The sequence below is a fragment of the Sabethes cyaneus genome, chromosome 1 (assembly GCF_943734655.1).
Source record: "Sabethes cyaneus chromosome 1, idSabCyanKW18_F2, whole genome shotgun sequence".
NCBI lineage: Eukaryota > Metazoa > Arthropoda > Insecta > Diptera > Culicidae > Sabethes > Sabethes cyaneus.
The window spans coordinates 173,448,100-173,461,740 of NC_071353.1; the positions used below are offsets into that span (position 1 = coordinate 173,448,100).

Below are 13,641 nucleotides of genomic sequence, written 5' to 3' on the forward strand. Positions count from 1 at the left end.
TTTAAATTTGGTATCATTAGCATTCTTTTAAATTTTTTTAGTTGTTTTGCTTGCTTTTGCGCTTGCTCGTGTTTTTTTCTTCTGTAAGCTTGTGATAGTCTATCTTCTTTATTCCAAGCTACCAAGTAAGCAACAAGCAAACACCGTCTGAGATCTGAAAGTTTTTTTTTGTTATAAGTTGATCTATTGTTTCCTGATTATCTTCTCGGAATTTACATGCAATTTTAGTGTTTCTGTTTCTGCGGTAATATGTGGCGATTCGTTAGTCTTAAACTGTGATTGAAAGATTAGTGTTTTGTTTATTATACTTGCTCATGTTAGGTTATTTCTGCCTAGTAATAAAAAGCTGAAACATATACACAGACACTAAAATTATAAAATAATAATTAACAATGATCGATGTACAATAGAGAAATAGATGACATAACAGAAAAGACTGCTGTTTCTAACCTACATTTTCTGGTTATTAGTTTTAAGTACGGAATCGACTTCGGTAAATTAGATTGTTTATTGTCCGCCAAAGTGGCAGGACTGGTGGAAATAGAGACAGGACAGCTACTATTTTACGCGTGATTTGCAAAGTTTGTTTCCTATACCTATGAATTATTACCAAGCTATTGTTTTTTCTTCTTTTGTGTGTAAGTTTTTTTTTGTTACCGATCTACAACAATAAATTTGGGTGAAACACTTATTTTTTTCTTCGTCCTTCTGAATATTACTGATAATAATCGTTCAAAGCTCTAAACTGTTTCTATTTCGATAATAATTTACTTACAATTTGTGTATGTTTTAGGTTGTTTTGCCTACTAGTTATATCTCTGTATTTGACCAAGGTGTCGGTATAGATAAAAGCGTATTTTTTTACTAGTTAATAATCAAAGAAACGAAAGATCTCGCGAACCGTGAATAGTTTTTTTTTGTTCCGGTTGGTGTCTCGATTCGCGCAGCGACTACCTTCAACACTTTCTCAACAATAGGTTCTTGAGTATCGGCTACGTCTCTTCGGTTTGCAGCTGACTCACCAGAGTAGCCGCGGACAACACAGCCGAATTTTTACTACTTACCAGAGTAGTCGTACTACCTCCACCTCCACCACCGCCGCCACTGCCACCACCTCCTCCTCCAACCCCGCCGCCACCACCAGTGCTTCCGCCAGTGCCGCCCGCGGCAGTGCCAGTCACGGCACTGCTACCGTTCGGGCTGATTGGCGTTATGGGAAGTAAATTCTCCTGACCACTACAGGCAGTGTTCATCAGCGTCAGCTTGGGCGATGTGGCCGGTGTCAAAATACCCAGATTATCATACTTGCCATTGGGCGAACCAGCCGACGACGATGATGACGAAGAGGACGACGATGATGATGACGATGAAGAACTCGAGGAGGATGAAGCTGTAAGAGACGATAATATTACAGATCGAGCTTGGTCACGTGGTTGTACAATTTCCCGAAAACTATTTCCCTGAACGATACTGCTTCCTCGAAGGTCGCTAAGTGGGCGGTGTCATAATAAACGTCGAAGTACCTAAACTGACCCCCTAGAAACCACCTCTATTAAGGTGCATGCATTTTCCTTGGTTTACTGATTGGTGGGGGTTATCTCTTAGTTTGGTCCTAACGAGCGACAGCGAGCAACATTTAAGTACATATTCGAAATTTTCCTGCATCAACACATACATCCAATAGCCTTTATTTCATTGCTTTGTTCCGCGCCGAAGTCGCGCCATTCCAGCCGGCGACCAGCAACAGTTCCATTGCAGCGAGCGGGTTTTCCTAAATCGCCTGTCAGGCAAATTTTAAATCGCTGATCCCAGCTCCAATGAGATCCACTCTTTGCTTCCAGCTTATCGCCACTTAACCTCTCAGAACTTCATCCTTTGCTCAGGTCTTTCACCAGAACGTTGGTGTTATGAACGCGAGTGTATCTGACTGCACAATCTGCTAGCATGCACCGACACGAGATAGTTGTGCTGACCGAAGCCTGGCTTGACAGGTCATCGGGCAGATGCAGTTTTTGAAACCATCCTTTATGTTCTGGAGGCGCGTTTAAGTTAATCTGGGCAGTCGATATGAGCATTTAAACCATCTGCGACAGTCATTGCACGGGAGGATATCACGGGGAAGCTGGAGTGTGTCGAGTCGAAGAAGTTTATAGGTGAGACGGTAGTCCAGTATTACGGCGAGTTCCTTCACGTGATCGACGTGTGGCATCGGGGTCAAATCAAGGCTGTATTCAAAGTTCAGCGGCTGCAGCCTCCTGGTGAACGTCACTACTGAGCATTTTGATGGGTTGAGTAGCATGCGGTTTAGTTCACACCAATGTGCGAAAATGTCTAATTGTTTCTGGAGGAAATTAACATCGCCGATTCTGTCGATTTTTGAGAATAACTTCAGGTCGTCTGCAAACGCTAGTCGCGGGCAATCGAGCCAGTTATGCACATCATTAAAATAGAGCAAAAAGACCAGCGGACCCAAATGAATGCCTTGTGCAATCCCAGACGCAGAGAATGGATGCGAAATCTCATGATCGTTTCTCACTCGGAGAGTTCGTCCTGTTAAATAGGATTGGGAGGAAACTGTGCTGCTCGTTGGCTAACGTTTGTTGGGAATAGGAAGACTGGTTCGATGAATACTAACTCGAACAGCTTCGATATAGTACATATGGCTGATATACCCTGATAGTTATCGACTTTGGTTCGATTCGGTAGGCTGGATTCTTCACGTTGCTGGTTGACAAATTTCCAAAACCGCTTGGAGTTGGATTTCAGCTTAGCTTCCATGCGTCTCGTGTAATTGCAGTGACAGCGACGGCAACGGAGAATTCGTTGACGGCAATATTAATATCCTGTTGGTGTAAAACCTTCGATCAGTCGAAGCAAGCCGGAATCCGTTGCAGTCGGGACAAAAATTGTAACAGGATGGAAGTGTTTCGTGGTAGTCAGGTCTTTGAAAATTGTCTAGTGAGAACCAGTGGATCATCGTGAGGTACGAGCTTGACTAGAGCGACGGGAGCAATCGCCAATGGAGCAGGTCGAGAGCGCAGGTGTGCAGTTACGGTCCATCAACTTGGTAGATACCCAGACTTGCTTGATGTTCCAAGCTACGTCGTTGATTCTGGAGGCTTTCAGGTTATGGCGAACAGCAACAAGCACTCTTCCAACCCATTTTAATAGGCTCCGCTCCGATGCCATCTTTCCCAGCTGATTTATTCTTTTTTAGCTGTATGATCACCTCCTACTTCGCCTATCGTTGGGCCTGACACCTCTTCCCTGTTTGTTGCACCCCACCGCCATTCAGGTTTTCATTGAAGTGCTGCTTCCATCTTTCGGTTACCTTACGATCGTCCGTCAAAATACTTCCATTCTTATTTCGACACACCTCGGCTCACAGGACAAAGCCTTTGCAGGATCCGATCAATTTCTTTTAGAACTTTCGCGTTTCTTGAAACGATGAAGCCGCTTTAACTCTGAATATTTCGGCTCTTCCAGGTAGCATTTTTCTCCCGGAAGATTTGGTTTCGCTGTATCTTCTTCTGTTCGTGTTTTTCCACGTTCTGAGGCGGGGCACTGCGCATTTTACCCGTCCGCGCAGCACGACGTTTAATTTGGTGACATCTAGGTGTACTTGATAAGGATGACCTACATCATCCAGCTATGCTGGCAACTATTCTTCAACATATACGTCATGACGTGACTATCACAACACGGGCCATGTGGTACGATTTTGTCCACGCAGATTTCAGACAAATCTAAAGCATCCTGACGAGCATTATTTGGACTGCAGTTTTGGACAAGGACGATGTTAATGTTGTCACAGTAATCCAAAATTCTTCTGGAAGTCTGTCAACGAACAGACAACGGCCTTACTTCGGTTAAGTCCCTAGTGGATCTTCGAACACAAAACAGATTTCCTAAATGTTCGTGCGGAGATTTTTCAGTTGACGAAAAGTTGACAAGAGCAGAAATTTTCCGAGCCGTCCACCTTGCTATCGACAAAGCGATGATCTGTATCAGCCGCCGCGAAGGTCAAATCCTCTCTTGGACCAGATGGTATCTCGTCTATTCTGCTGAAACAATATGTCAACGTGCTGGCTGCTCCGATGAGCCACTTGTTCAGTCTATCAATTAGTACAGGTGTTTTTCTAATAGTATGGAAGACGGTTTGAGCTCATCATGTACGCACCCGTATTCGCATTCTTTAAGCAGTACAACATCGTAGACGATCAACACGGTTGAATGCCTAAAGCGATTCACAACTATTTTTATCTTCTCACATCCTACGTAATAAAAAGCTTCTACAATTGGTCGCAGATGGATGTTATTTACACGGACCAATCCGCTGCATTCGATAAACTAAACCATCAAATCCCAATCGCTAAATTAGAAGTCGGACATGAACAGTTTTATCACAAGGTGATTTACTGCTCGCTCAAAAATCCCACAATTTAACCACAATGTTTATGTTGGACGTTTCATCTTCCCCGTTTACTGTCAATTTCCTGCTTAAATGTCCATGACTTTCGTTTGCTAACGATCCTAGGTTGCTAGCCAAAGTACATTCGAGAAACCAGTACTCATTAGTAACAGCATTTTCAGAAAAACTGCATTCGGGGAAACTGTTTTCATTCTGGGAGACGGGTTTCGAGGAACACGTCATCCCGGCCATACGTACCAATTTGACTAGATGCTGCTGCTGCAGTGGCGATGGCTACGGCACCACCGGTGACGACTATCGCATTGCCACTACTAGTGTGATTATTACTGTTACTGCTAACGGAGGAACATAAAGATGCAACGACGGACGACGACACAGAAGAGGTACAGGACGACGACGAGGACGTGGACAGTTGCTGCTGTACTGCTGCAGCCGCACTGAGCGTTGATTGTAGACCACCGGAATCCACTACCGGGTTCGTGTGTGTACTTAGTTGGTGATTTTTTAGCCTTTGGGAAGTTTTGTAGCTCTTTCCGCAATGGCATTTGAAGCCTTTCCGGACGCGACTGAAACGAAATTCGAAATTATTCACTGACAAACGGTCCCTAAACGGGGATAAACATACTTTCCATCCTTTTTGTGGCCATTTTTCGAGTGATACTTAATACCGTTGACGTTTTTATAGCGTTTTTTGCAACCCGGAACAGGACATGCGAACGGTTTCTCATTGGACGAGTTGAGTCCATTGGCACCGGAAGAAGAATGCCGCCTGTTTGGTTGTGAAAGTTATTAAACAAATCTGAATAGGATAAAACGCGAATCGATCGCAACCTACCTGCTTCCGTAGCGCATAATAAATTCCGAACTGAACTCCTCCGTAGTCCAGGAATCATTGCTGTCCTCTGACTCGGATACCATCATATCGTCATCATCCATCTCGCTTCCTGCAATGCAAAAAGGAACATCACCATCTTCAAAAATCCTTTCCAATTCTGTGTCGGGTCCCCTTACCGGTAGGAGTCGTACTCCGATTAGACGACGACATACTGTAACTGTGATGCTTAATGGCAATCTTGCGCTTCATATCTGTACCAGCCGATCCAGTCGGCGTCAGTTTCTCTCCAGTTCCAGAACCGCCGCCGCCGCCTCCTCCGCCGCCACCCGTACCGGGGGCATTTGCTTTGCCACCGCCACCGCCACCCGTCGAAGCTGCGCTACCGGAAAGAATTCCCCCCACCAGGCTGCCATTGCTGCCGAGTAGCGACGAATTGGTGCTGCCCGGTGTCCCGGGCGGTGTACTCTGATAACCGGTCCCATCGCCGGCGGCTGCACCGCCGGCTGCTCCTGATGCTCCCTTGAGGGCACCGCCGCCGCCGACTCCGGCACTGCCGCCATTCAGCAGTGCATTCTCCTTGCGCGACGACGGATCGGTGATGAAGCGAAGGACGTAACTCAGCGGAAGACAAGTGGATTGAGATTTCTCCTTTTGACCGAGGATCTGCGAGTCGTAGTCTGTGCGAAAAGCGAAGAATTTTAATATCATACATAGCTCTTTTGACTGAAGCAACTCAAGTAATTTTTAATTATGATAATGAGTACCAATTAGTGGCCATTATAGTTTAAAAATAATCGCAAATATGGTATTTATTGATAGTGATGACCATTTTTAAGGGTATCCACAAGGTTTTGCAGTCGGCGTCCACGAGTTTGGATTCTCTGATGAAGAGTACTGGGAGACTGTGTTTTTGGCAAATTCCTTAAGAACATGCACGATCTATAAGCGTAAAAGTGTTGCAACGGACATCCAATTAGGTTCTGCTGCAGGTGACTTACGTAATCATAGCGGCTCAGCCCATACGCGTATCTCACACAGCAGTTCAGTGCGACACGTAATCGATCGGAAGAGCTTGCGCTGGGGCGGATATGGAGTACATCGCCAAACAGGAAATGCGGTAGGATCAGGGATTTAAAAAGCTTGAGTTTGACAGCAGTAGATGCAGAGGAAGTGCAACAGTATAGCGTTCGGAGGCTAGCATAGATCTTTCCACACTGTTGTGCTATCAATCCATCCCACTGCAGATGATTTTGGAAAACAAATCCCAGGTTGCTGGCCCTTTCGGACCATTCGATGCTCTGACCGTCCAGAATAAGTCCAGGTACTGGTGCAACGATGGTTTCGGATTGACGACGTCGACCTGTGACGAACAGTGCTTTGATTTTAGCTGGATTCACGAAAAGCTTATTTCGTTGTGACCAATCCGCAACACGTTCTAGATCCGCATGACTAGCTGACGCGCCCAAGGACCGAGCCGACCGACTTAGAGTTGCACGTCTTCGGCGTACTGAATCTGAATCTGATGAATCTGATCTGAATCGAACAATACTTCAACACCGTCGGTAAGTATTTGATATGGCAGCAAAATAATGAAGGGCCGAATACTGAGCCTTGAGGAACGCCGGACGGTACTTCTACACTACGGGAGCAGCAGTCACCACAAAACACGGTCTGTTTTCTTCCACACAGGTACGATTCCATCAGGCTAACGGCAGTAGTAGAGAAGTTGAACTAAGTATTCAGCTTGGTTAGCAGTTTACCATGCGCAATGGTATCGAAAGCCTTCGAGAAGTCAAGCATTAGCAATATAGCAGCACCTTTCTTGTCAACAGTGGTTGCTAAATCGTCATACATTCGCAGAACTGCGGTTTTGATGCTCTGTCCTCTACGGAATCCAGCCTGGTAGTCCGTCAGCAGTCCATTGGCGTCTATGTAGGATGTCATTTGCTGTTTAAGAAGCTTCTCAAAAGCCTTCGACAACGCACAAAGTATGCTTATTGGTCGCAGATTGTTAACGTCGTTCAAGTGCGCCTTCTTCAGCGGTATAACTTTTGCGTGTTTCCAAGAGTCAGGGAAGGTGGAACATTCTATGAACGTGTGGAATAAATACGTAATGTGCTGCACAACTAACGGTAGGATAATCTTCACGAACTTAATTGGTAAATCGTCCATTCCGATTGCATTAGACTTGATGTCACAGATGGCATTCACGACCTCCCAGTAATGCACTTCGTGAAAGGAGAAACTGTGCAACGATGCTGGAGCTGAACTTACGGGTGTTGGTCTTCGTTGGGTACTGTTCGTAAAATTGGCTAAGAATGTACGATTCACTTCATCTGGATTGAATTCGATGAATTTTTCCATGGTTTCCATTTCCTTGGTTCGTAGTTTGGAACGTCGTCTGACTGCTTCATTCGCGCAAGATTTAACAATGGGCGTCGGCATCGAAAGTTATCCACAACAAAGTATCTGACAAGCGACGACAATCGATCAAAACGTGTTCGATCTGTAAGTCTGATTTGGTGACCTCCAGGTGTACTTGTACCGCTAGTCGAAAATGTTCTACATCGTCATACTACCGTTTTCTGCGCCAGATTTTAGAAAAATCCGAAGAATCCTGACTAAGATTGATTGGGATGCAGTTTTGGTCAAGGACGCTGTAAATTCCCCCGCAATAGCATTCTCTAATATTCTGAACTCGTTATCGATCGATATGTTCCAAAAAAAACCTTCCCCGTTTTGAGGTGGTACCCTAGGTAACCGCCACGTTACAACCAGAGCCGTCCAGTGCGTTCCTGTACATAGCAACTGTTTGACTCGTCTCCCTATCGGCGAAGCGATGGTCATATCAGCTGCAGCGAAGCTCTCGTTTTCTCGGACCGGATGGTATCCCGCCTATTCTAAAACACTGTATCCACGAGCTGGCTGCTCTGATGAGCCACTTGTTCAGTCTAGCAATTAGTACATGTGTCTTCCCAATAGTACGGAAAAAATTGTTTGAACTAGTCACATTTGCACCTGAATCCGCATTCTTTTACTGCTTGAACAACATCGTAGACGATCAACACGGTTTGATGCCTAAAGCAATTCACAACTATTCTTTTTATCTTCTCACATCCTACGTGATAAAAAGCTTCCCACAATTCAGCCACAATGTTTATGTTGGACCTTTCATCTTCCCCGTTTACTTAAACGATGTCAATTTCCTGCTTAAACGTCCATGACTTTCGTTTGATAACAATCCTAGGTTGTTTGACACAGTAGAGAATCCGTCCGATGACGTAGTTGTGTTTCGGAAACCTAGTGTAATCCAGGAAACTGATTTTCGAATTCAGCACATTCGAGAAACCAGTACTCATTGGTAAAAGCATTTTTCAGAAAAATTTCATTCGGGGACACTGTTTTCATTCTGGGAGACGGGTTTCGAGCAATTGTTATACAATCTGAACACGTCATCCCGGCCATACGTACCAATTTGACTAGATGCTGCTGCTGCAGTGGCGATGACTACGGCACCACCTTCACTTCATCTGGATAGAATTCGCAGGGACCATACTGCTTATCCTTTCCGACTCCTAGACTCTTCACCCGCTGCCATAGAGTTTTCGACGGTGCTTTGCTATCCACAAAACAATTCAGGTACTGTTTCTGTTTAGCTTGGGCAATTTTCGTATTAGCACGGTTTCTCAGTGCCTTGTATCGTTGCCGCTTCACAACCTTCAAATGTGTTGAAGCTTGCAGCCAGTCCTGGCAGTATGCCAAGTCACACTCAAGCAGGGACTGTCGTACACCATCAGAGAACCACGGATTATGCCGACGGTGATTGGTACTTACACGGAGTGGGATGCACAGTTCATGCACTCGCTTAATATGTTCGTTGAAGAATTCGAAGGAATCGTTCGGGTTCTTCATTACGTAAAACTGGTTCCAGGGGATGCCCAGAATTTCGTTTTCTAGGATATATGAAGTTGGTAATATAGTCTTTATAAGTACGCAAACTGGAGGGTCGAGAGATATCAAAATCCACAGATGCAAAAATTAAATCATGCTTCGATAACGCGGGAAAACAGACCTGTCCGAACGGCAAAACCTTCTTGTTTCTGTTGCTTATGAAGAGATAAAGCTGCGAGCATCCTCCATTATAGAAATATATTGGTTCTTCACTAACGGATGTAAGGGAAAAGACACGGAGCATCGATTCGAATAGCGTATGTTTGCTGCTAGGCTGGAGCAAGTTAGTAATAAAGTCCGCTACCAGAAAAATATTGTTGTAGCGCACAGTAAAACTAGACAACTTCTCTGCCAAGAAAGAAGAGCAGTCGTTTTCCGGAGGGTTATATATGACTACCAGTAGAATTTTAAGACCTTCCACTCGAAACTCCAATGCCAGGCATTCAGTTTTGTCGCTTGTATCTGCTGCAAGCGCCGTGCCAAAGATCTCAATACATTGAAAACCAACGGTAGAGAAAAAAATTCCGTTTTCCGACTCATAGTGAAACTCTCTGATAGTAGATAAGAGATTCAATAATTTGTAATTATGTTCCGAACTGCACTATGCTGGCTCCAAAACAAAATGGCGTCTACCTCAGCATATGCCGGCTAGTCCAACCAGCGGGTTTTATGTGCTGCACGGGTCGATTATCTCCAATCAGCGGCGGTTTTCGCTCAGCAGGGGCCAATTATTCCAATCGGTGGCGGTTTAGCGATGCCAGAATCCCCGATTCTAGCCGAAAGTGGGTCGAATAGTGTGCGGCAGGAGAGTGGGTGGATGAGCTTTGCGGCGGTGTGGTTAGCTTCGCCGAGCGCTCAAAAGAAAAAAATATCCAACACAAAAAACCGTCGAGCGGCTTTTTGGTGCCTCACACTTGCTTGCAAAGTTTCCACTATTTGCAACTCCTGACTGCGCGACCTATCTCGTTTATATTCGCGGAACACAAAATCACACACTCCGACTTCTTCGACTGTTCAACTAGAAAATGATCGTGGCGAGATTTGGAAAACCCTCAGATAGGAACGAGGTTTTTGAATTTGAAAGTGGAAATTTCGTAACGAACTTCACCGACCAATTCAAACGCGAACAAATCTCTCTTTTTCCCTTTGGTTTTATGCATCTAACCATTTCATTTTCCAGAGTTTATTGAACTTTCTTTGGGATAATTTGAAGACGAACATGATAAGTAAGTCCACGCTTCGTGCTTCGAAATTTGAGTTTTGCGAATAGCGAATGAGCGGCTCTAGGAAAGCGTAAACTCGGCAAACTTATACGCAAGATGCATTGCGTATGCGTAGCCAACTAGCCATAATTTCTAGTTGCACATGCTTTAATTGCTAAGCTTATCGAAACTACAGGAGCCAACCGATTTAATAACTCTGAATGCTACATAACACCCCGGTATATACAATCAAATTCTCGTAATTGCAAACCGTACAAAAACGAAATACTCAAGAAATACTAGAATAGGCTCTAAACTAAATTATACACAAACTACTTAAACTACTATTTACAAAGTTATACAAATGACTAATGGTTCACCAAAAGAAATTAATGTACTTGAACGTAAGACATTTCTTCGCTACTGTGCCGCGGTTCATACACCAACACTTCAACATCTTCATATCCACTCTAAATCGAGCCAAATCCCAATGTACTATTTTCCCCAAATCGAAATCCTAAGCAGTAACTCCTGCGCCGATACACATCGACCAACGAGATATAATCTGCCACCTACAGCAACCATACATATGCCCCCTAATTACAACGGATTGGCATATACATTCTAAGGATTACTCCAACACATAGAGTAAGGCGGGGCATAAGTGCGATGTTTGAAGTTGTCATCAATTTTCGCGAGATATAAAGAAGGACAACAACCAAATATATTTTATAGTGATGCAGCTACTCAATGTCTTTACATTCAACTATAAATCATCTGGAATAATAGTGTTATTGAAAATAAATTCTTCATTCTTCTGATCAAGTGCCGATTCGCACTTTTACCCCACTAGCGGGGCAAAAGTTCGATTAGCGCGGGGCAAAAGTGCGAAGCTCGAATCCATGAAATTAACACAGCAGTAGCTTACAAAACCATATTATCTTCAATCTGCGGTATGTTTCGGTAAGGAATATTCTCAATTTACACCTTTCCTATTTTGCGCTGGTGTATTGCAGCCTCCATCAGATCGAAACTTTCCCAAACGTTTGTTTTTTGTTTCATCAGCGGAAAACATTGTTTTCCTTCGACCAACATCTGTAGAGCACACAGTTTTCTGCAGATCTTCCATTTCTAGTATCTGTAATATAGTGCCAAAAGCTGTATTTAATTAGCTATTTTTGCCTTGTTCATGAATCGCAATTTTGCCCCGCTAGGCGCTTGACGGGGTTTGATTTAATTATGGAAAAACGAAATATATTTTGTAAACTCTTTTCACCGGATTTTCAAAACAGATATGCGAGTGTTGTAAAACGCTGCTACAAATTTTCAACAAGTAAAATCAACCTGTTGATATCGTATTACCCGTATAACGAAAAATTACATCAAAACCGCCCTAAAATAACATTTGCACATAACTCAGCAACTATGTTCCGTAAGCAACCAAAGTTTACGTTAGATTCAAGCTGTCAAAGTAGTCACCCATCCATGCCAATGTAGTCAATTTACTCGGAATCTGCACTAAATCATTAATAAATCATTAAATCACAGTTTTACCTTCATCACACTTTTACCCTCCTCGCCCTGACTTTCGCTGACAGACGAACAGCGTCGCGCGCAGTACCTTACAAGTCGCAAGCACTTGCATAGTGTCGTCGTCCTGTCAGTAAAATGAGTTAGATTCTCTATCCATGAATCGAACTTTTACCCCGTCAGTAAATCGAACTTTTGCCCCGCTAGGCGTTTGACGGGGTTAGATTAAATTATGGAAAAGCGAAATATATTTTGTAAATTCTTCTCACCGCAATTTCAAGAGAGATATCTGAGTGATGCAAAACGCTGCTACAATTTGTCAACAAGTAATATCTTCCTGTTGATATCGTATTTGCCGTACAACAAAATATTACATCAAAACCGTTCTAAAATAACATTTACCCATAACTCAGCAACTATGCTTCGTAAACAATAAATGTTTACGATAGATTTAAGCTGTTAAAGTACTCACTCATCCATGCCAATGTAGTCAATTTACTCGGAATCCGCACTGATAAATCATTGAATCGCACTTTTATCCTCATCGCACTTTTACTCCTCCTTACTCTATATGAAATTCGTACAAAAATCACCGGCTTTAGCATTGAGAGACGAATTTCTCTACATTCGTAGTCCTACGTCAAGCTTGCGCCACTAGGCATGGACCCTTGTATTTTTTTTTTGTTATATTCTTTCCCGTTTTCATTCTTTTCTCTTCCCTTTTCCCTTTTTCGTTTCCAGTTTTCATAGTTTTCGTTATCTCCTTTCCATCTCGCTTTTCGTGCTCGTCAATGCCATTTTCTTCTTTTGGTAACCCATGTTTTCGTCTTTTCGGTCATTTTATTTTGTCTTGTGCTTCTTGATTTAATTTTTTTTTTGAAACGATGATTCTACAATTGATGAAGGGACGGTAAGGGAAAGTAATGAAGAAGGATTTTTTCGGGAATGAAGGGGAAGGGTGGAAAGGAAGGGGGGGGGTAATAGGTAGCTATGGTTGACAAGTAGTCATTTTGACTCCTACCTTTTGTCCAATGCTGGGAGGTGCATGAGTCGAACCAAGCTGTAATCAGAGATTATAACCGGATTTGAACCCACAACACCTGCCAGGGTTGTGCAGACTTCTTTTGTCCAGCGCCTCTGTGGTTCAAAGGTACACGGGTACCAGTGAGCGACACGCCCTGGCAGGTGTTGTGGGTTCAAATCCGGTTATAATCTCTGATTACAGCTTGGTTCGACTCATGCACCTCCCAGCATTGGACAAAAGGTAGGAGTCAAAATGACTACTTGTCAAGCATAGCTACCAATACCCCCCCCCTTCCTTTCCGCTCTTCCCCTCCTTCACCAAAAAAATTTTCATTTCTTTCCCCTACCGTCCCTTCATCAATTGTAGAACCACCGTTTCAAAAGAATATTAATATACAGTGAATCCACAATCATGGGTCACACACAATTGTGGGTCATTTTAGCTTTATCTACCAATTAATGCAGCAATATTATACTAATTAATTGATAAAATTATTACTCGACGACGAGAAAACAGTGGCAATCCTGTCAGTTCACCTTCTACTATGTCTGCCAACACTTACGGAACCAAAGCGGCTCATACAATTAGCACTGGTAATCTCCACCGGAAACAAGATGAGGACATGGCGTGGATATATTTGTCTGCATTTCACCCTGTTTCTGTGATG

The 13,641-nt window shown here is 43.6% G+C and overlaps 1 protein-coding gene across 1 annotated transcript in view; it reads right to left on the bottom strand.

Annotated features, from left to right (window-relative positions):
- The window catches only part of LOC128743177 (putative lysozyme-like protein), a 30,722-nt gene continuing 17,081 nt past the window's right edge, over positions 1–13,641 (bottom strand). The window contains exons 3-7 of the mRNA XM_053839706.1: positions 5,444–5,944; positions 5,268–5,376; positions 5,058–5,201; positions 4,670–4,998; positions 1–1,390 (exon numbers count right to left, since the gene is read on the bottom strand). Coding sequence (XP_053695681.1) covers positions 993–1,390; positions 4,670–4,998; positions 5,058–5,201; positions 5,268–5,376; positions 5,444–5,944 — 1,481 coding nt within the window. The 3' untranslated portion in view covers positions 1–992. The remainder of the gene's footprint in view (positions 1,391–4,669; positions 4,999–5,057; positions 5,202–5,267; positions 5,377–5,443; positions 5,945–13,641) is intronic.